Raw genomic sequence first — 23,601 nt, 5'->3', positions numbered from 1 at the left:
GTTCAATTGGTGTTTGTCCTAATTGTAATAAAACGATGGTAGTGTGTGATAGTTACCAGTTTATTTCGATAAGAAGTGAGCCAAACAACTGAGCTGCTTCCAGAATGCCTTAGCAGCTCCCTTGTAAAAAATCGAAAATGCGGCTCAAATACAGGATAGATCAGTGCAGACTTGATACTTGCGAATCCACTATTCCATCCGCTTCCGATTAAGTGATATTTATGCATGTGGTAATTCTCTAAGCTGAATTCTTCACGTAGAAGTTGAATATCCTCTGGTGATCTGAAGACAATGTGTTATCTCGACAATCATGTTATACCTACACACATCAAAAGTGTCTGAATCAAGCACGTTTTTTGCCTATTACTGAAAATCTTGTTGATTTTTTTTTTAATACGAATGGCTTTTTTGGTCAATTTCATAATTTAAAAAATAACTAAAAATGAAATAGAAATATCTATATAAAATAAATTTATATAGATATTTCTATTTCATTTTAATAAAATAATAAAACATTAAAAAAATACCTTGATCCCTCGACACTTTTGATGAGCGTATACACCGCTGATATATCGTCGGGGACAGTGCAAATCCTAACCAAATTTCACAGGAGAGGAATTTAACGTTATTACTTTGTTATTCCAACGACTACGGCTCATTGACTTACAATTATATAGACGTCGGGTCCGCGCCGCTAAAAAGTGTCCGAACTTATAGGGCGTTAAAATCGTATACAGAGCGTCATTCACGCTCTAGTCTTCGTTTGTTCGACTGACAGCGAAGCAAGCAAAATTAGACAGTACTACGATGACATTACAATTTAAATTCAACGGTTTAGCTTTTTCATATTCCTTGACATGTCTCTACGTTTAAATAGGTTGACTTGGAACATTTTTTTCGTGGTTTTTGTATTAGACCCGTCGTCCATTTATTTGTAAGTTAATGCTACGGCTTTAATTTTTACAGTAAGCATTAATTTATATTGTCTACGGACTGATAACAATAGATTCCCTTAAGTTTGGTTGCCATGACATTTACGCGGACTTTATTTGGCCACTGAATTGCCGAAATCGAAACTACTTCGACGATATAGAACTTTTTACGAAATAAGTTTTCTAAATAAAATCGTCTCTATCGGCTTTACTTATGCGAATACTTTTCTTCGTTATTAATTTTGTTGATATCTTATCAATAAAACATTTATTGAAATTGTTTGATAGCTTTCTAATAGTCAGAATTTTTTTTTAGATAAGTAGAGTATGTTAAAATAAAGATTTATGTACTCAATTATTGCAATGCCTATAATTGAACATCCACAGAGAAAAATATAAGATTGGTGTTGTCTCGGATGCGCAATACTGTATTCAATTGTCCACAGCGTCTCTTTAGCGTCCAAATTATACAGTAGTGATGCAATTTGAGGGATATCACCGTACTCAGCTCTGCGGACTCGCAGTTTGCTGAAAATCAACAAAATTCTTAACACTAGCTCGTAACAGTCCTTTATGGAGTATCAAGACAAAATTCATGTAAAGTCTGAACGTTAGAAATTGGAACGTAGAGTATGATTTTGAAATATAATTTGACGTTTGATGTTGAATGTCACATTAACATTCAACGTCAAACATCAATAATGATATTGAAATGGAATTTGACAATTGACGTTGAATGGCAATGTGACATTCAACGTCAAACGTCAAATTCCATTTCAATATCATACTTTACGTTTCAGTTTCTAGAGTTTATTAATTATCAATTGGACTTTATAGAAAGGGTATCGAAATGTCTAAGATTTGCATGTTCACTCTCAACGTCAAGGTGACTTTCAAGGTTGGGGTCCCAAGATCCCAAGTCACTGAGCTTATACCCTATTAATATTGGCTTTGCCACTACAAGGTTTAAAATAGTTCCACTTATCGTATGCCACTATTAGCAGCAGTAGAACTTCTTGTAAGTTAGTTGGTCCAGGGAAGTATTACTGCCGTACATACCTATCTTTGCCGCCAAGCAGTAATGTGAACATTACTGCGTTCGATTTTTGAAAGAATGCTGGACAAACTACAGGTACATGGAACTTGTCAACTTTGCGTCTCTAGGTGACAGGATAAAAACTAACTTTTTTTATTATGATATCAAGTGACGGGACGAACAAGTCGTACGCCTGCTGGTAAGCGACACGCCTGTCCATAATAGTTGCAGTGCCACTCAGTTACCTACTATTTAAGTAAATAAAACACGTAATTCCTTCTTCTAATATGAATATTATACAACGACACGTACGTTGCTATGATCTCAGAATAAATACGTAACTAAAGCCCTTGTGTTATGGAAATTGGAAACAACGCCGGTACCTTGTGGTACCTACAGTAAACGCTGACCCGAGACAATATATAGAAAAGTTTTTCTACATTCACCGGGTCGGAAATCGAACCCTGGACCTCGGAGATGGTGACACCAAGGAGGTCGACCAAATATACATTAACTGAAGTTTCGTTTTCTTCCGATCTCTGGTCATGAGCCAGTAATAGCGCCATCTTTTGGAAGTAAATAATAACGTAGTATCATTTCCGAATAATTATGAATAGGTACAGAGAAAATCTAGGTCCGATGTGAAAATATTTTTACGTACCCCAAAACTGAATTCCGATGCGCAATATAAAGAGAATAATAACTGCAAATGTTAGGTTTAGTTGGCACAAACTGGAATAAAGATTGATTTTGCGTAATTCCAACAATATATAATAAACAATATTTCTCTCTCGAAAGCTTGTTGCAAACAAAGGATCTCTCTCTGGTTACCACACAGTCTTACAATTACAATGAGGAACTTATTATACCTCTCTCGTAAACTGCGTGTGAAATTATATAGGTACAATAAATATTATTTGTAAAATTGCAAAATACCAAGAGCCTCACAGGACTATATAAAATTGACAAACAACAACTTTTGTTCCATGACTTCCAAAAATAAAAATATTTAAATAGAAGTGGTAACAAAAGAAAGCGCTTGCGTAAATATCAGTCCGATACAAAACGCAAACGCAAGTGTCAGATAGTAAAATTAGCGGCTGCGGTGAGGTTTTTCTAAAACCTCTCACTAGATGTCACAAGCGGCAACGAATTCCGAAAGTCGATACAATGATCTATAACAAAAATACATAGAATAATTTCCACAACCCTGGAACTTGACCTGTGGCTCAGTTGGTAAGAGCGATGCCACGGTACAGCATGGTTGTGGGTTCAAATCCCACCGGGTCGAAGAAATTTTTCTATGTTCGTTCTTTGTATTAATAATCATAACAATCCCATAGATTTTAGTAGCAGTAGAGCTCCTTCTGAAAGAGTTCGTCCAGGGAAGTACTGCCACCTTAACTATTTCTGCCGCCTAGCAGTAATGCCAGCATTACTGTTTTCTGGTCTTGAAGGGTAAGGGTGCTGGTGAAACTAAAGGCACATGGGACTTGTCAACTTACGTCTCAGGGTCACGGGCGCAGTGGCAGTGCCGTTCAGATCTTTACGATTTAAAGCTCTGAGTGGCACTGCAACTGTTATGGACAGGCGTGTAGTACCATCAGGCGCACGACTTGTTCGTCCCGTGACTTCATTAAAAAAAAACTGTTTTGTAAAAAATAATAAAACAAAACTTATTGTTCATTATGTAAGTTATATACTGTGACGTTGTACTTGACCTCTGCAGACTACGTTGCATATATATTACACTTTCAGATCACACACCACTTACACATACATATGACACATAAATCTTTAAGAATAATTTAAGTAGTGTAAAAGTGTCAAAATTTGAGCTAATTGCAGCATTAAAAACGTTTTGTTATACAGTAAGTGATAGTTAGCGCCGTAACAAAGTATTTTCAAACCTACCACGGGCGCCAGACAATTTAAGTAGTCGATATCACAAAAACGTAATATACATCCCATAGATTTAATTAGCTAAATTATATGCTATTCTTATTATACAAAAAAAAATTGAAGTTACAGTTGACCAAGGCGTTTTAACAACCCAAATGGGTGGAAATGGATAAGAGACTTCTATATTAAGTAGAGTTGTAAAAAACTCGAGTCCAGGAATCTACATTTTAGGACTCAACTCAAGTTCACAAGACTCTCGTAAAGACAGAGAACTGCTCGAAGTATTACGAGCCTTTCGAGTTTCCGAATAGAATCGAGTTCGCACTTAGTGCTCGAGTCTATTTCTGTACCTATTTTGGTAGCTGTAGAGCTCCTTGTGAAAGAGTTCGTCCAGGGAAGTACCTTACCTATTTCTGCGGCCAAGCAGTAATGTGAGCATTACTGCGTTCCGGTTTAGAAGGGTAAGGGTGCTGGTAGTTTCAACCACAGGCACATGGGACTTGTCAACTTCTGTCTCAGGGTGGCTGGCGCTGTGGCAGTGCCTCTCAAATCTTTGTGATTTAAAGTTCTGAGTGGCACTGCAACTGTTATGGATAGGCGTGTCGCTTACCACCAGGCGCACGACCTGTGCGTCCCATCACTTGGTATTATAAAAAAACCTAACCAGTCGACTTCGAGACTCTTTATGTAAAGAGTCGAGCTCGAGTTTGGTAAGTGCCTACTGAGCAATGGTGTGGTGTGTTAAACTGTAATAATTGTTGTTTCTTATATAATTCGTGGGCAATAATAGTTGTTCAGTACAATTGAAACCTGCTTGTCGTACTCGAGTCTATGTAGAGTGGCAGTCGCGCTGGACTCGACTCGGACTCGTGAGTGGTTGAGGCCACCGAGTCGTGCAAAATGAATCGAATTTACAAATGTAGATTTTCGGACTCGAGCTTTTTACAACACTAATATTAAGTTTAAGAAAATGTTTATAAAAATTAATTACGTACATATCGAGTTTTTGGGTCTTCGCAATTGTTACACATGGGAAATGAAACTATTAAAAATAATTTCATTTCCTATAATAATTACTTACGGTAAAATGTTGTAGCAAAAACAGACTTTTATCCGCAGCGGGCACTCTTATAGCGCAGTAATCGTAATTCTGCATGCATTCGAAGGCCGCTTCTAACAAATCAAAGGCACGTCTGAAAACAAGACAGACACAACTTACAGCATAACCTTATGAGGAATCCTATATACGCATTTCATCATGTTTAAAATTGAACACAAAATGCATGGAGCTTCAGTATAATTTCTATTATTTTTTATTTCGATTATCGGTACGGGAATATATACTTGTATACATTTTAAATTTGGCTTACATAGGTATGCATTCTTTCTTGCGTCGTGCTAAAACGCGTTCTACGAATACATGTCAAACATAGGATATAAAAGTCTTCGAACCGCTTCGAATGATAAATTACGCTTATGTAGAAAAGGAACACTATTATTAAGTATGCTTCTTAGTATATGAAACGTGTCATGTACCAACTACCGACCCTAAACAGAATTTGCTGTGATAGACCATACACAAGGCCCCATTATCCGACAAAAACGTGCATTGAAGTAAACTGCAGACTCAGCGCCTCATGCCGAACGTACCTGTGGCCCGCGAGCCATCACTTCGACTCCTATAATCGAAGCCCTGTCATGGTTTGACCTACAAGTGTAGACCGTGGTTTCGAATCCGGTATCGTGCGTCTGAGTTTTTCGAAATTTATTTGTGCAATTTAATTTATAATTCAAATACATTCACTTCTAACGGTAACAAAGGGCGGGACGCGGAACAGAGAGTAGACGTGCTAAAGTGTTATCAATATTTTTATTTTATTACCAGTGTAAAACTGCATATTTAGAAGTAAAAATTATATCAGTTTATTCCTTAGACGCGGTTTTAAAAATCTATGTAATTTGTTGAACAATTTGATAGTTTATTGATAGTGCAAAGTGACAATTAGTTTATCGAAATCGACGTTATTACGAACATTGTGACGGTCATTAGTGAGTGGACGACCTTCAGAGAGCATTGACCGAGAGTGACCGCGAGTGACCGCCATTGGTTCCTATTCATATGAGTCTAAATTTCGCACCATTTGTTATTGCTGCGATAGCTTGGCGGTAGACTGGTGGGCTGCGTGGATATTCGTGTTTTTGTTGCGAGTTCGAATCCGTTACACTGAAACATTTTTTTTTTCATTTTTTGTTTTTATTATTTTTTTTTATTATTATTAAATACTTTTAGTACGACCTACTTATATAAAATGTCTCCACGCTCTGCTATGAAAAAAACATGTGCCGGTTGCCTATCTCTTATTGAAAGCAGGCAGTATATGACATGCTGCAAATGTAAAAACTTATATGACTTGACGTGCGCAAATGTGTCTGAGCAGCGTTATCGTAACACAATGACATCTGAACACAAGGCCTCTTGGAAGTGTGTTACATGTATCAGCAAAGCACCTAAAAAGGACAACACAAATACTCCAGTGCGCGGTAATGTTACTGTTACTCGTGGGGCATCAATACCTAGCCCCACACAGGATTCTGTGGTGGTTGAGGAGTCACTAAATAATCTCAACTCTCCCATACATCAGAGTCAAGTCTTCATTGATGAGCTTCGTACGTTCAGAGAGGAAATGCGGGCTGCACGTCTTCAAATGGCAAATTTAACTTCGGCTATCACCAAGCTTGCGGAGCGGGTAGACGCGTGCGAATTGCGTGTGGATCAGTTGAGCGCTCGTATGGTTGCCGTGGAGCATCGGTTAGAGGACAATAATCAAGATAATCACACGAACAAAGAACTACTGTCATCCATCGAGCAGCTCAAGGCAGAAATAAATGACAGAGATCAGGACCTCTTGCTCAATGATGTGGAATTCTCATGTGTGCCTGAGCAGAGGGTGGAGAGTGTGCAGCACATTGTTATCACATTGGCAAACAAGCTTGGCGTGAAACTTGAGGAGCAGGACATTGTGAGTGCAAATCGTGTGGGTCGTGCGCCCATATCTTCTGAGGGAACGGTGGCACAGAGGCCTCGCCTTATCGTTGTGCGTTTGACACGCAGAGCAGTGCGCGATCAGCTCCTGCAGGCTGCACGTGTGCGTCGGGGAGCTACAACTGAGGGCACAGAACTGCCCAGTCCTCCACGTCGGTTTTACGTCAATGAAAGGTTGACGCTAACCAACCGGCAGCTGTTCCATCGAGCGCGGGAAATTGGTGGTAAACACAACTGGCGCTTTATATGGACCAGAGACGGGCGCATATTCGCTCGTAGGAGCGCCTCTGCGGACTCACTGCGTCAACGCCTGCGTACAATGGCGGATATTGTTAGGGTTTTTGGAGCGGACGCTGTTCGCTCGCCTTGAATCTTTCATTTATGCACTCATTTCAACATTTGAGGAACTGAATTGTTATCTGAGCTGTACTTGTACTATAATTAACATGTATACAACTTTTGTCTTTGTTTTATTATTTGTTATTTACTCATCTATTGTTAAGCATTTGGTACTTGATTATAAGTTTTTTAATTTAATTTTAATTTTGTTATGGTATGTTCTGAATGAGGTGTTGTTTTTGCAGAGGTCATTGTTTTTGTACGGATGGTATATGTCTCTTCATTATAAACCCTGTGTTGTGAATGGCTCGTTTGAACGAGGTCCTATTTGCTTCTCTGTATTGGACCCGCGACATATTACACAGCTTCGGTTCTATCTCTTACACGGGAAATACTTGCACTTATCATTTTCTTACATTGTTCAGTTTGTTAGAGGTAAGGGTTTCTCTATTGGGCTTTTAAATGCCGGGTCACTTGGTACACGCCATGATGAATTCCATGCGGTCATGAACCGCCATGATTCCGATATTGTAGCCATAAATGAGACCTGGCTTAGAGCGGGTGAGGAGGGACGCGCGCCGTCTGTCTCTGGCTATAAGCTTCGTCATATTCCACGGCCACATAATGTGCGACGTGGGAATGGCGGAGGGGTAGCCTTTTATATCAAACATGGCATCAACACGCGACTGCTACCTCATCCACCGGCAGACGTAGAACAGATGTGGCTCAGTATTACATTAGATACCGTCAAGCTTGCCATAGGAACTGCTTACCGTCCACCGTGGTTATCCTTGGATTCTTTCATGAATGCACTTACTGATTCGATTGCGTCCTTTTCGTTATTCGATCATGTGTTGCTAGTTGGCGATTTTAACGTAAATTTTTTGAATGGCGATGACATGTCCACGAAAAAGCTTTTGAATTTTTTGCACTGTCTAAATCTAGAGCAGTATGTCAAACAGCCGACACATTTTACGGACCATAGTGAGACGTTAATCGATATTATGTGTTCTAGTACAAAGATTACTGACCTTTGTGTTGATTATGTGCCTGATCTTGGTGGCCATGCATTCATTTCTGGTAAAATTAATGTGAAGAAACAAAAAGTACCCCCAAAACACATTGTATACCGTCCAATTGCTGGCATTGATATTGATGCGTTTAATTCGGATGTGAGTGCAATTAATTGGGATCGGTTGCTATCAGTTAGGTTGAGCGATTGTGTTGACGACTTTAATGCCTATGTTTTTCACTTATTTAACCGCTATGCGCCGAAGAGAAAGACTGTTGTACGGGAGGGAATGCTTCCCTGGTTTACGTACAGTGTCAGGGAAATGATGAAACTGCGCGACGAGGCTCATCGGCGATTTCGAAATACTGGAGTGGACACACACAGGGAATATTACAAAAATTTAAAGAAGCTGGTATTGTCCGCGATAAGTACTGAGAAAGCCATGTATTTTCATCAAAGTATTACTTCCAACATTCATAAACCTCGCGACCTTTGGAAGAATATAAGGAATAGCGTGGCTGATTTCAAGGCAAAAGATCGAGACATTCCCTCACATTTGAAAGACCCAGATAAGCTAAACGCGCATTTTCTTGACTTGCCCACTTGTAATACTGACATGTCTTATCTGACACATTTTTCAGCTCGTAGGCACGGTTCCACAATTTTTAAACTTCGTGTGGTTTCGGAGCTGACCGTGTCAAAGGCGATTCTGTCAATCAAAAGTAATGCCAGTGGTGTGGACGACATTTCTCGCGACATGGTGTTGCTTACTCTTCCGCAGACTCTAGGATTCATTACAGCCCTTGTAAATAAATCTATCGAAACATGCGAATTCCCTGACTTGTGGAAGATGGCAATCATTCGGCCTATTCCAAAAATTAACACTCCTTCACACATTAGTGACTTACGACCTATAAGTATATTACCGTTTTTGTCAAAAATCGTAGAAAAGGTGGTGTGTTGGCAACTAACAGACTACCTTGAGACTAATGGAATTTTGCCTCCGAAACAGTCAGGATTTAGGAAGTATCGCAGCACTGCAACCGCATTGCTTGACGTGGTGGATGATGTTTTGGCTGCGCGAGACGCTGGGAGGGGTACCATTCTCACCTTACTGGATTTCTCACGTGCTTTTGATATGGTAAATATCCAGCTTCTGCTATCTAAGCTCGTTTACTATGGATTCGACTCTAATACTATCAAATGGTTCTCCAGCTATCTCTGCGGTCGCATGCAGAGGGTAGAGGTACGTTGTGAGGATGGCTCTTCTATGCTTTCTAGTGCTGCTACCGTTACTAGAGGTGTGCCACAGGGATCTATTCTCGGACCAATCCTTTTCATTTTATACACTGCGGACATAGTGAACAGCATTAAGAACTGCAAGTGCCATTTGTACGCTGACGACTTACAACTTTATATTTCTTTTAAACCTTTTCAAACACAGTCCGCAGTTAATCAGTTGAATGATGATCTCACCAGTATTGCCCAATGGTCAAAACTAAACAATCTAGTGCTCAATCCTTCCAAATCAAAGTTTCTAGTACTTGGTACAAAACGACAAATTGAGAACATCATGTCCTACGACCCTCAGGTAGCTATAGCGGGAAGTTCCGTAGGCCGAGTTTCAGTGGTGAGAAATCTAGGCGTCCTTATGGATGGTTCCCTTAACTTTGAGGGGCATATCGTTGAGACAATTCGCAATTGTTTTTACCGCCTGAAGGTATTATATCGTGTGAGAAACTTTATCAATGTAGACTTGCGCATAAAGCTTTGTGACTCTTTGATTCTATCCAAACTGAACTATGCTGACACAATATACGGCGGATGTCTGCTTGCTCGCTCTAGAAATCTTGTTCAACGGATACAGAATGCTTGCGCCAGGTATTGTTTCCCCATTCCGTGTCGCGCGCATGTCACGCCTCTTCTAAATGATGCAGGTTTATTGAAGATGGAAGCCCGTCGCCAGTTACATTTTGCTGTATTGCTGTTTGGGGTTATTAAGACCAAGCAACCCTTGTACTTGTATGACAAACTTCAGTTTTCATCAATGCACGTTAGACATGCGCTTCGCCTTGTATGCCCTCGACACCGAACGGCGAGCTTTCGTGGCGGATTTCGATATGCTGCCTCGAAATGTTGGAACAACATACCACCACCTATTAGGAATGCCTCGTCGATTTTTACTTTTAAAAGACTACTCAGGGCTTACTTAATAAATGTTCAACAATCTCCACATGGCTGTTGATGTGTCGGGGTCATCTGTGTTCGTAATATATAGATTTTATTGTTTAGATTACTTTTTTATATTTTTTATTATTTTTACTTGTTTGGTTCTGTTTTTTATATGTCAATTTTATTCAATTATTCGCTATACCAATTTTATTTTTAATTATATGTGACGTAATAAAGTCTATTGTTGAAATACATAACTGTCTACATTTATATTCATTTTGTGATATTATTTCTAACTAATATCACAAAATGACTAACTGTAATATTTATACATGTTTTATGAAATTAATTTCACATTTTAACGTATATATTATGTAAGTAATGTCATTACTTCTTGTACTGTGTCAATAATCTGTTCGTTCAGACATATTTTGTGCGTTTTTAAGGACATAATTGTCAATCTGTCACGGCTACTATGTTCCGTGTCACGTGTGTTCTGTTGCCGGATCCGCTGAAAATCAGCGTCGTAGCACCATAAGTGAGACGACAATAAGCTGAGTGGGTCACGGATTCCTTGGCAGCACAGCACACACGCGTTGTACTCTTCTATATATTTGTAGTTAGTACTATTTTTATTGTTATTATTACAAAATGCATGTGTACTGTGTTGTCTACTTAAGGAATAAATGTTTTCTATTCTATTCTATTCTAAAAGGAAAAATCTTACGACTCTATATAAAAGTGGTTTGTGTATTAATTATTAGTTTATATCGTCTTTTGTTTCGAATATTCCAGGAACGGGGTCAATGCGTTCGCCAGTTATCAATGCGTAGCAATACATTATTTGTCAGGCCAGTGGCACTGGTTTGCGCCTAACCATTAATACGTGTAGTGAAAAAAAAAATGTGATGTAATGTATATGTGTCTGTTTTTTCCCAAAATACTTTTGGCGTGTTATCCCGAGATATGTGCTACAGAGATAATGTTATGTTACCTACGATAACGCACACACACACACACTCAACATAACCTCGCATTAGGGAAACGCTGTCTCGCGGGTGCCATGGACACACACATATACAACCACAAGTTTACTGCCCAGATATATATCTAGAGTTACACAAAACACACGAGAGAAATAAATGTAGGCCATACAAATATTTCTCCCGGCCCGGAAATCAAACATGGGACCTCTGCGTAGCATGGTAACCGTTCGGCCACAGAGGCAGTTAAACTTGGTCATGACCTAGGTGTTCTGGCTTGTACTTCGTTGCTCTGGTACTCATAGTATAGGCACAGATTACCTAATAGTTACAAGTATATGGTATAACCTAGTTCTAGAGCAGGTAATTGGTAATTTAACATGTTTTAATTTTTTTATATTGTGTAGATGACGACTGTATAATGTGCGAAAAATCTGTATAGGTTTATGCACATTGTTTTGTTTTGTTAATTGTAAATTGAAAATTGTAACAATAAATAAATAAAAATAACAATAAAAAAATAAATTTGAAATTTACCATGAGCTTTTCGGTGCAGAAAAACATCGTGATGAAACCTGCACGTCAAAGAAGGTTCACAACCCTCGGAAAACGTGTGAAATCCCCAACCCGTGTTGGACCAGCGTGATGACCTAAACCCTCGCCTGAGAGGAGACCCAAGCTCAGCAATGGGATGTTTAAATGGGTTGATGACGATGACTTCATTTCATTTAACTTTTTTCGTTTTCCGTGGCCTTGATAATGACCCCAATTTCCTGCACTCGATTAAGAAATTTACTATACTTGTAGTGTAATAATAATAAAGTGCTTATTTCAATCAAATATACAGACGTTGATAAAGCATCACCTGACGTCGACGTTTTCACGTAAACCAAGCAACTCGATGATAAAAGCATTTGGTGCGCCTGTTATCTCTTTATGTATAGTTGGCTCACTATGTTGCTTCACATGCAAACTTTTTCGTTCTGTGGAAAACGGATCACATTTAAGGACTATCCATACACATCAGGACCGTGCCTGGGACGTGGACGGGGCGTGCTAGTTTGTATGAACTGCGAGCCCGTCCCGGCCCCGGCCCGGACACGGACATGTGTGAACGAGTTCGTACAAAATATACGCAACGATATTTTTTTGAACCCCTGACGGAACACGGCCCGTCCACGTCTCGGGCACGGCCCGGACATGTATGCATAGAACTTTAAGGGTGATCACTTTGATATACATGTTTAAGGTTGCCTGGAAGATATTGCTGCTTAGCAATAAGGCCGCCTGTTGTACATTGGCGTACCCTGTTTTTGTGTTGTCATTGTTTTAATGTGCAAGAAAAAATATTTAGATTTAAAGTAATTTTTTTTAAGAAGAAAATATCCTCTAATTTTATTTCTTATATTGAAAACTAGAAAGTTTCAGCTTTTCTGACTTTCTACACTGATGTAACGTTTTCTAGTTTTCAATATAAGAAATAAAATTAGATTTACGATTTTTTTTTCTTAAAAAAAACTTTAAGGGCGCATTTACTCGACACAAATTTCATCGCGCACACCACCGCCGAGCGGAGATCGCGTTGCTGCCGCACGGCGACCGCGCGCGTCTGTCATAGCAACATAGGCTCTATTCGTTTAGCCTTTACGTTTTAACTTAAATTAGCGTCCCGGACACGCGGGCGACGTTGGCTTGACTTAGGTCGTTTTTTCGTCGTTTGGCTGTATTATTTGTAGGAATTTAAATGTTGTTGCCTAGTAAATAGAATTCAGATTCGTTATTAATGTACATGGAGGCGTGATAACTCGGTCGCCGCGCGGCAGCCGCGCGAATACTTTCGCCTCGTGTAACTGGGCGCTAAATCGCTAAAAATCTATATTTTAAAAATGCACGTTCCACGTTTTACTTTTAAGCATCAAACTGACACTGACTGATGGTACAGTCAAGAACACATCAAGCAATTGAGACTTTTTTTATTGCATGTGGCATAGAGTTGAATTTAAACATTAAGTGTCCAACTTGACTACCTCTTAATCACAGGATTAATCCGAACTTTAGTGTATAAGCAACAACAACCAGCCCACGCTGGTTCATAAATTAAACTGTAGCATAACTGTAGTTCATATTACAGCAAAGTTAATAACTCTGTTCTTTTGAACCTTGTAATGAACGTCTAGTACTGATTTTAAACCCCGAAGAAAAAAGTGCTTTCCTGGTTGAACTCTTGCACTTACTACTAGACATGAAGGATGCTACTCCACCGTATCAAACCAATACACTTTAATATCAAAAACAGTATTTTGAGAAAAGGCTGCGAAAAGGATTTTTAGGATTTTAGGATTTATTTTTTAATTTTTGAAGTTAATAACATAAAATAAGAAATTTAAGTTACTTTGTACATTGGATATAAAATAATTTTATCCTGCCATTATAATTACTGTGCAAATAACCTATCTATAATTAAAAAAACAGTAAATTTCTTTTGCCTTGTTATGAGTCGATACTATCTCAGCTCGAATTTAATTTTTACTACTACGGTACTAACAAGGTTCATTTTGCTTGGTTCGAGCGACAGGGAAACTGGATACATTTTAAAATATATTTTTTTTACAAACGTAATTAAAGCCATTTGAAAAATGTACATCGCATAGTACCTGTATTTAGTTCAGTTGATATAAAAAAACACTGGTAGAATACTTATTGAATACAGCGGTTTTCTTGTAAAATTTCGAGTTAAGTTTGTGTTTTTTTCTATCGTGAACATTTTTAGGAGTCGTGTTTTCACATCAGTGTACATCCTCAATTTTACTAAGTATATATTTTTTCCAAAGTGAAAAATTGAAAGAAATTGATTTAACACTTTTACTGTTATGCGGAACCAACCAAAAACATTTGAGTTTGTATAGACTCTCAATGAAATTACAAAACACTTTACTGGGACTTGTAGTGTTTTGGTTTGACACAGTAGTGCAGCCTTAGTCGTAAAGATTGAATTGTAAATTACGCAATTTAGAGACGATATACGAATATGATTGTTTTGTTAATACTTACTAAACGAACTGCGTCGACGTACAGAATACCGTGGTCTTTTAGAACCCGATGCTATACTGACTCCACTGCTTATTTTATTATGAGGTCTCAGGTCTGTTAAGGACATATCCATGACTTGCATAAGCTCTAGATCGATGTTTATAATGTCGTATTCAAAGGCATCGTCATCACCGAGTAGAAGTGATATTGAAACGTCAGGATTCATAAGAAGAGACAATGAGTAATCGTGACTGTCATCTGAACTTTGTCGACGAGTGACGTGATTTACAGGTTGCAAGCTGTGTCTTACCGTCTTTTTAGGACGCTCTAATTCATCTAGTACTATGGTGTTACGCGATCGGTCAGCGTTAATTTTATCATCTGGTGACATATTGATTTTTATTCCTGATATTGGTTCCTGTAGAGGGAGAATTTGCGTCAATACAGTCAAAAACGAGGACCCCGGTAGCTCAACGTTTTGCACTGCGGGGTTTTGTTTTGCAAAGTCTTGAGTGACGATGATCGTTTCTCGGTAATACCAATTTGGAAAATTAACTTTTCTAAATTGGTTTTGATCTGGGTGTTCTGAGTTGTACCATAGAGTATCTTTTATAAGAGTACTAAGAGCCCGTAATCCATGATAAACAGTACCAATAAGCCCCCGTCTTATGGTCTCACCTCGGTACTCAAGAAAGTCGCACTTTATATACAAGTAGTCTTTTAAATGCGCCGTAACACTTAGGCTTTTTAGAATCTATGTGTTTCTCGAATCTGCGATATCAACCCATCAACATACCCAGGTTCTGAACTTCCAGAGAGACTACTATAGGATGATCGTTGAGATTTTTTATAGGGCAGATCTCTCGCACTTTTGCAATCTGAGATTTAATTCCTAAAACCAAGTTCATTTTGACGAGACCAATCACATACCGTGCGCGTCTTTATTGATATTATCAATGGCTTGCTTTACACTATTAGAATCTGGACTTGTTTATAAAATAAAAGTGTATCATCAGCGTATATGTGACCACCGCTGTACTTGATTTCTACTAATAAATCATATGTGTACATAGAATAAAGCGTTGGTCTGAGAACAGATCCTTGAATAACTCCTCGCCCAATAGGTAGAGCCGACTGCCGCCAAGCAATAATGTTCACATTACTGTTTGGCGACAGAAATAAGCAAGGTGACAGTACTTCCCTGTACGAACTCTATTAAAAAGAGCTCTACAGTTGGTAAAGTACCTGTACCTAAAGTTTGGAAAATACCTGCCACAAAAGACTTCAAAAGTCATAATAGCAATTAAGCTTTCATGCACTAGAAAATATTATTATCCAATAACAAAATAAACATACAATATACAACTTACGTCAATGTCATCAATTGCGATTTGCGGAGTCATGTCTACGTTGCAAATGATATGGTCGAACGGGCCCAATTGACCAAGCATTATGGGGTCTCTATAACAAAGTTTAAAAACGTCGTTACAAAACAGTGTAGTCTAAAAAGTTAATAAATGATGGCGCCATCTATGATTTCTTATAGATGGCACTAAGGCCAAAAAGTCGTTAAGAAACCAAAAACAAAGAACTGCTAGTTGGGATAGTGTCTGGCACGGTTTGCTGGAATACACTGGTTCGAATCTAGCTGGATCGTAGGCATGTTTTCTAAGTGTTCGATCTTTGTATTAATAATTACAACAAACTAGTAGAGTAATTTCACAAACAAATGTCAATAAATTTCAAAAAACAAAATTGTCAGTCAAACATTTGTTAAAAAATTACAATGATTAAAACGACATCTCTAGTCAGCTGCTGGTAGCTGTAAAGGTACCTGGCTGACTGAAGAAACCGATTTCTCACAGATGGCGCAACGGCAAAAAAGTGAAAAACAAAGAACTGCAACAAGGTCCGCTAGTACGTTCCGTGGCTTTGTTGACATAGCGTCTGGTACGGCTTGCTGAAAAACGCTGGGTTGAATCCAGTCGGATCGTAAGAATCTTTTCGTACTATTCGATCTTTTTATTAATACTTAGTAAATCTATTTCTTTTACTTCTAGTTTATCCTTCCTTAGTACCGTGCTATAACTATTGAGCACAGCATTTACACATAAGTAACGAAACTATTTTTTTAGGTTCGTAATCGCGTATATTCAAAGAAACAAAACGTTTCGGACCCTTTTTTCGTCTCATGATCACAACTGCCCAGCGTGCAGGACAGTCCGAAAATAAATGTTGTTTGTTTGTATATTGGAAATGATGTGTATGTCTATAAACGTAAGAACTCATTGCGGCACTTATAATTTGCAAGAATGTGGCACCTACCCGAAAGCTGTGAGCAATTCGTTGTTTTGTTTTATTTCCTCCTTCTCCTGAAGTGAGTGTCGCACCAGACCGTTGTACGGAGCTAGCTCGTACACGGACTGCAGCATCGAGAAATTCACGTCTGCACTTAAGCACATCACGCCTGTTACTTTGTCATGGATCTGCAAAAAAAATGTAAACTTGTTAACGTCTATTATTATTATCCTTCTAAGGCCCCGTGTACATCAAAATGTATATAATAAGTGATGTGATTCAGACCCAGACCATATTCCTATGATACGTTAACGTCCAGTGTACATTACGAGTATAATGAAAATATCGCATTCAAATTCACCGCTATAAGGTTATTTGAAAAATAATAACAACCTCGCAGCTCTATATTACTAAAACATCATAAAGCACAACTTTTATTCAATGACTTTTAAAAAGTCATCAGATTTTACTTCCATACAAAAATAAATATATTTAAATATCGTTTTAAACGATAATAACTCTGTGCAGGACGGGGGTGGAGACGTCGCGGAGGACGATTGCACGTTTGAACTTACTTTACTACAATCTATAAAGTGGCAGATTATTTTTGGTAAATTTATAATTATAATTATTAATACAAAGATCGACCACTCAGAAAAAATTCCTTCGATCCGGACGGATTCGAACCGATGTCTTCTAACATACCGTGGCAGACGCTATATCAACTAAGCCACGGAACGAACCAGCGGACCTCACGAATTTTTCTATGTGCTTGCGTCGTATCTTTGTCAAAGTCAAAGTCAAAGTCAAAGTCAAAGTCAAAGATTATTTATTCCATAGGTAAAATAAATTTACACTTGAAAACGTCACATTTAAGCTACTGCTCGTTCACTACGCTGACCTCCCTGAGAAGAACGAGCAAGAAACTCTAGGAATTGCTCTTTTCAAATAAACTTACATGCTATGGAATACACTTTGAATCAAATTTGTGTGGATTCTGGAGCCATGTCGTCTTTCCATACATCTTTATCTAACACGTAGTCTTCAATTTTGTAATATGATTTTTCGATCAAAATATTTTTAATGTAGTTTTTAAACTTAGGAAATGATAAACTTAATATATGCTCCGGAATCTTATTGTAAAAACGTATACAGTTCCCCATAAAAGAGTTGTTTACCTTGGTTAAACGAAATCGTGGTACCATGAGTTTGGACTTAGCTCTAAGGTTAATATTATGGATATCTTCTTTCTTATTGAAATTATGTATATTTTTACGGGCATATAAAATATTTGAGTAAATGTACTGTGATGCCACAGTCATGATACCAGTCTCCTTAAACTTTTCTCTGAGAGATACCCGAGAGCCTAGACGGTACACAGAACGAATCGCTCGTTTTTGCAATACATATATGGTTTGAATATCTGCCGCTTTACCCCACATGAGAATCCCGTAGGACATTATACTATGGAAGTAACTAAAGTAAACTAGTCTAGCAGTACTAACATCGGTAAGCTCACGTATTCTGCGGACTGCGTATGCAGCGGAGCTTAATCTGCTGGCCAGAGACGATATATGTGGAAACCACTGAAGTTTACTATCTAAGGTCACTCCCAAGAAGACTGCTTTATTAACAAGGTCTAACTTTTCTCCGTTTATTTTTATGCTTGGACTAGTCGATTTTACGTTAGGTAATTCAAATTTAACACCGTAAACCGTAATGTTCCAGCTTCCTAATGAGAGTATTATGATCAACGCAATCAAATGCCTTTGAGAGGTCACAGAAAACACCAATAGCGTTCTGGGACCTTTCCCAAGCATCAAAGATGTGTTTTAGTAACGCTACCCCCGCATCGCTAGTCGATCTACCACTAGTAAACCCGTATTGTTCACTATGAAACATATGATTCCTACCGAAATAGGACAGTAATTATAGTATAGTATTGACTTAAAAGCTTTTATGATGTCTTGTGGATTAACATGACGAAAATTAAATAAACTGCCACAAACGTTAACATTTTCCTTTAGGAGATCAATAGCAAGTGAAGGGGAGGAATTTAATGATTTTGTAGTGTTCACAGCAATTTCCGAAAAGAACGATTCAAAAGCTTGGGCTACTTTATCTTTAGATTTTATAAGTTTGCTGTCTAATTCTAAAACTATATCTCTATCGTGTAGTTTAACCCTGCCTGACTCTTTATTTATTATGCTCCAAGTAGTTTTAGATTTATTTGTCGATTGTCTAATTTTGTCGCTGTGAAACTTAACCTTAGCAGCTACACAAACTTTTTTAAATTTTTTCGAATAAATTCTAACATATTCTATGAAATTGGAATTAGTATTATAAGTTTTCATAGTATATAGCTCATACAAACGAGACCTACTCTTATGAATGAATACCTACTGTTGCCCAGTCGTTGAATTTAGTCTCTCTATGGAAAGTTAATGTTTTCGATTTCAATATATTGTCAAATTCATTTTTAATTAAACCAAATATCGTGTTATATAAAGTATTTGGATACTCCGGTATATGGGATAGGGAATTTAAACTATTGCCGATATTATTTTGAAATCTAATTATTCGTTCTGTGGTAATCGGTCTGCAGAGAAATTGGTCTACCTTCTTGCTCATTTTACAATTAAAAGAAGCTAATTGGCCACTATGGTCGGATCTTAAGCAATTTATTATTGATTAAGACACTGCGTCTGTGTTACAAAAGATGTTATCAATACAAGTAGAAGAGGAGGCAGTAATGCGAGTTGGTTCTAAAAAAAGATTAATCAAGTTAAAACTTTGAAATAAATTAAAGAGTCTTACAGAAGTAGAACAGTTTTCCAACAGGTTTACATTGAAATCTCCACATATTACTACGTTTTTTTTGGTTGGAAAAATCCGCTTTAAACTGTCTTCCATAATTAATTCAAACTCGTTAAAATTAGCAGAGGGGGGCCTGTATACACATAAGACGACAAACTGATCCAATTCCACACATGAAATCTCAATAGTTCGTTCAGTAGAAAGATTTGTGAAATCCTTACGCTCTTTAAATTTTAAGTTACGCTTAATAATAATCATGGATCCGCCTCTACTTAAACTCTTTCTTATGAACGAACTGACTATTACATAATTTTCTATATTGTTAATGGCTTCGTAATCTTTCAGCCAGTGTTCTGTAACATAAAACACGTCAACGGAAATATCGTGCAAAAAAAGACTTATTTCTAATGTTTTGCCAGAAAAGCCTTGAATATTTTGATGTACTACATGGAAACGATTAGACTTTTCTGTTGTCGTGTTTTTCAGTTTAAATTATGGTTAGTAAAAAGTATACTGTTGCTACTTAAAGTAGGAGCATTGTCGTGGGACTGTGTTATATCTTCTATAACAGCGTCCTTAATATTAAAAGATAGCAAACTAGCTATATGTCTGAGATACCTTAGGGGTAAAAGTAAATTATCCTCAAAAAGTGTGAAGTTCCTTACGAACTTATTAATGTCAAATAAAAAAAAAAGTTGTATTTGATTTTTTCAACGACTTTTTAGCCGTAGCGCCATCTATGAGAAATGTATGATATTTCGTCACCCAGTTAGATACCTTTACAGCTATCACCCCTGGCTAGAGATGTCGCTATTCATTGTATTTAAAATTTTTTATTGAATTGATATTCAATTATTTTATGTGAAATTACTCCACTAGTTTGTTATAATTATTATAATTGGTATAGCGTCTGGCGCGGTATGCCAGAAGACGCGAATCCGGCCAGATCGAAGGAATTGTTTCTGAGTGTTCGATCTTTGTATTAATAATTATAACAAACTGAGGGCCGTGTATTCGAAACCGGGCTTGCTCTCGGAGTTTTTCGGGATTTATGTGCCAAATTTAATTTGAAGTTTACCATGAGCTTTTCGATGAATGAAAACATCGTGAGGAAGCAATTTCTGTGTGTGAAGTTCCCGATCCGTATTGGGCCTACGTCTGAACTACAGCTCAAGTCATCTCATTTCATTCCATGGCAATGTATACTAAGCCTTACACTGTTTGTAACTATTTACCTCAGACACCATGACTTTCCTTTTTCTCTCCGGGTGTCTTGAAATGATCTCACTAATGTAGAACTCGCCGTAGATATCCATCAGTTGGGGGCATTCCTCGTTCAAAATCTCTATAACGTCATCATTGTCTTCTTCACTATAAATATAAACATTTTCACGACACTCAACGAGGTTTAACATAATAAATTAATTAATAACGGACACACTCATAGCCCTGCACTAAGGAAACCCTGCATCGCGGGTGCCACGGACACACACATAGACAACCACAAATTACATCCAAACTCAGGATTAATAAATGTAGACCATACAAATATTTCTCCAGGCCTAGGAATCAAACCCCAAAACCTCTGTGTGGCAGTCCAGCGTGGTGACCGTTCGGCCACGGAGGCAGTTGTATAATAAATAAATAAATATTAGACAACATCCCATACGTTTCTCTGATCCCAGAGTAAGTAGCTAGCACTTGTGTTATGAAAATCGGAAACAACGATGGTACAGTCAAGAGCACGTCAAGCTTGACACTTTGTACTTAGGACCGTTCTCATCGTAAGCGGCATAGAGTAGGATTTAAGTCTTCAAGTGTCAAGCTTGACGTGCTCTTGACCCTGTACCACTAACACTCAGACCAGAGATAATATAGAAAACTTAGCTTTTCTACACTGACCCGGCCGGGGATCAAACCCGGGACCTTCTGAGGTGGAGTAGCTTGGTGTCGCCATCCAGAGATGGCACTCCACCACAGAGGTCGTCTTTTTATTATTAATGAAAATTATAGTGAAACAAGTACTTTTTAGGTATAATTAAGGTTTAGTTAGTACAATGCTTGCGCGTACTTGAACGACAAAAATCATGGTAGTGACCCATTTAGCTCCTAGATGTAGAGACTACTACTACATCTATGATGTTCGAAATAAATATTATAAATAATAAATGTGCAGGTTTATACAATTGTAAGTATATTTACAAAGACCAACACATAGAATTTCTTGCTCATTCTTCTCATGAGAATCTGTCTTACAACAGTAGAGTTTAATCAATATGACCATTTCAAATGTAATTTGCTTACCTATGAAACAAAGGTTATTTCAGTTTGAGTTTAAAATATATCTTGTAGTTGACCTACAGTGGTAAAGTTTTAAAGTACGTCCTTTATAAAAGCTGTGGGAACTTCCGTTACAATAGCTCAAAACTTGTAGATGTTAATAGCGTAACAATAAAAGATGAACAAGAAATTGATCCGAGTCATCTTCCTCGTTCGTCTCTCAGGAAAGAGATGGGCGTTTAAACGAAAAAATATTATGTCATAAATGAAAATATAACTCGTTTTTCCAAAAAAACTTATTTATCTTAAAACCTTTAGTGGTCTACTTTTGCTTTTCGCTATCAACACAATGTTGCAAGCTTTTTTTAACGTAAAAGTCTATGCGCTTAAACGTTTTCTAGACGATTTTGTTAGTTTCAGACTGAAAAGCATTTAAGTGAAAAAGCGTTCAAAAAAGCAAGCCTTTTTTATAAAAGCATAACGTTTAAAAAATAAGCAGTTTTTCCCATCTCTACTCAAGAACTCATATCCAATTCGCGAAAGTTGTTCAATATCGCGGGTAGAGTCGCTTTATAAAATTTTACACGTATTTTTTTGGTACCCTGGATCAATGACGACCTACGACCTAACGTACCACAGAGAATAAGAGAACTTACATAGTTTCGAAAATAAATTCAAATAAATGCCATCTATACAATTTATTACAAACTAACAAATCAAAAAGTATACCATTATGAAACCTTTTGATTTGTAATTTTCAACGACAGTTTACTGTTTTCATCAATAAATTATCATAATTATTGTAAATGAATTTTAATTCAACATTCCTAAAATGTTGTTTAATAAGTTATGCATTTCTTTTTAATAAAATAAAAATCTTTTATTTTCAGATCAACTAATCCATAGGATGTTGGTAACAGAAACACTTAAAATTATGTTAGTAAAATAATTGAAAAATGTATCAATATAACCATTTTATTATACGCAAGGAAGTTAACCGGATGAGGGTAGCCGAGTCCATTCTATTTGCTATCATCTTCAGAATTCCATTGTTCCCCATATTCGCCGCACTCCCCCTAATCGCGTGGAAGCCCTACAGAAACGGGGAAGCCTTAAGAAAACCCTGAGGGCCTTATTACATTGAACTCGCTGGGAAAATTATATTTTATTCTTCTTATTTAGTGTGACATACCTACCTCAAATTTTCGAGATTCAATACTTTTATTTTTTATTTTATTCAAGTGTCGCCGTCTATAGTTTTAAATATCTATTTAATATAATTTATATGTATTGATTCCCCATGGTAATACTTACACAGCTCGACGAACTTTCATTTTAGGACAAAAATCTTTTCTCTCTGCTACGTATAAGTTATAACAAGGCACTTTTTCTTTATCTTCTACCTTCGTTGGGCAGTATTGGTATGGGGATCGTTTCTTAAACGGTGGAAACTTGTATATGTAATCTGTAGAGTGAAAATAATGTTTTTTTCATCTCCTTTTGCAATTAAAAGCTCCTTGCGAAAGAGTTCGTCCAGGGAATTCCTGCCGTTCCGATTTTGAAGGGTAAGCACGCACGCACGCACGGCCGCACGCACGCACGCATGCACGCACGCACGCACACACCCACACACACGCGCACACCCACACCCACACACACACACACACACACGCGCGCGCGCACACGCACACGCACGCACGCGCGCGCGCGCACACACACACACACACACACACACACACACACACACACACACACAC

The 23,601-nt window shown here is 37.8% G+C and overlaps 1 protein-coding gene across 1 annotated transcript in view; it reads right to left on the bottom strand.

Annotated features, from left to right (window-relative positions):
- The window catches only part of LOC113238312 (cilia- and flagella-associated protein 61), a 50,354-nt gene that overhangs the window by 22,633 nt on the left and 4,120 nt on the right, over positions 1-23,601 (bottom strand). The window contains exons 4-13 of the mRNA XM_026475150.1: positions 23,159-23,309; positions 20,800-20,935; positions 16,775-16,935; positions 15,820-15,910; positions 14,471-14,867; positions 12,285-12,402; positions 4,952-5,063; positions 2,630-2,700; positions 1,284-1,460; positions 57-282 (exon numbers count right to left, since the gene is read on the bottom strand). Of these exons, the coding sequence (XP_026330935.1) occupies positions 57-282; positions 1,284-1,460; positions 2,630-2,700; positions 4,952-5,063; positions 12,285-12,402; positions 14,471-14,867; positions 15,820-15,910; positions 16,775-16,935; positions 20,800-20,935; positions 23,159-23,309 (1,640 nt within the window). The remainder of the gene's footprint in view (positions 1-56; positions 283-1,283; positions 1,461-2,629; positions 2,701-4,951; positions 5,064-12,284; positions 12,403-14,470; positions 14,868-15,819; positions 15,911-16,774; positions 16,936-20,799; positions 20,936-23,158; positions 23,310-23,601) is intronic.

This window comes from Hyposmocoma kahamanoa, unplaced genomic scaffold (genome assembly GCF_003589595.1).
Source record: "Hyposmocoma kahamanoa isolate Upper Pololo Valley unplaced genomic scaffold, ASM358959v1 95, whole genome shotgun sequence".
NCBI lineage: Eukaryota > Metazoa > Arthropoda > Insecta > Lepidoptera > Cosmopterigidae > Hyposmocoma > Hyposmocoma kahamanoa.
The sequence above is the reverse complement of the archived record's forward strand: the minus strand, read 5'-3'. Positions and strand labels throughout refer to the sequence as shown.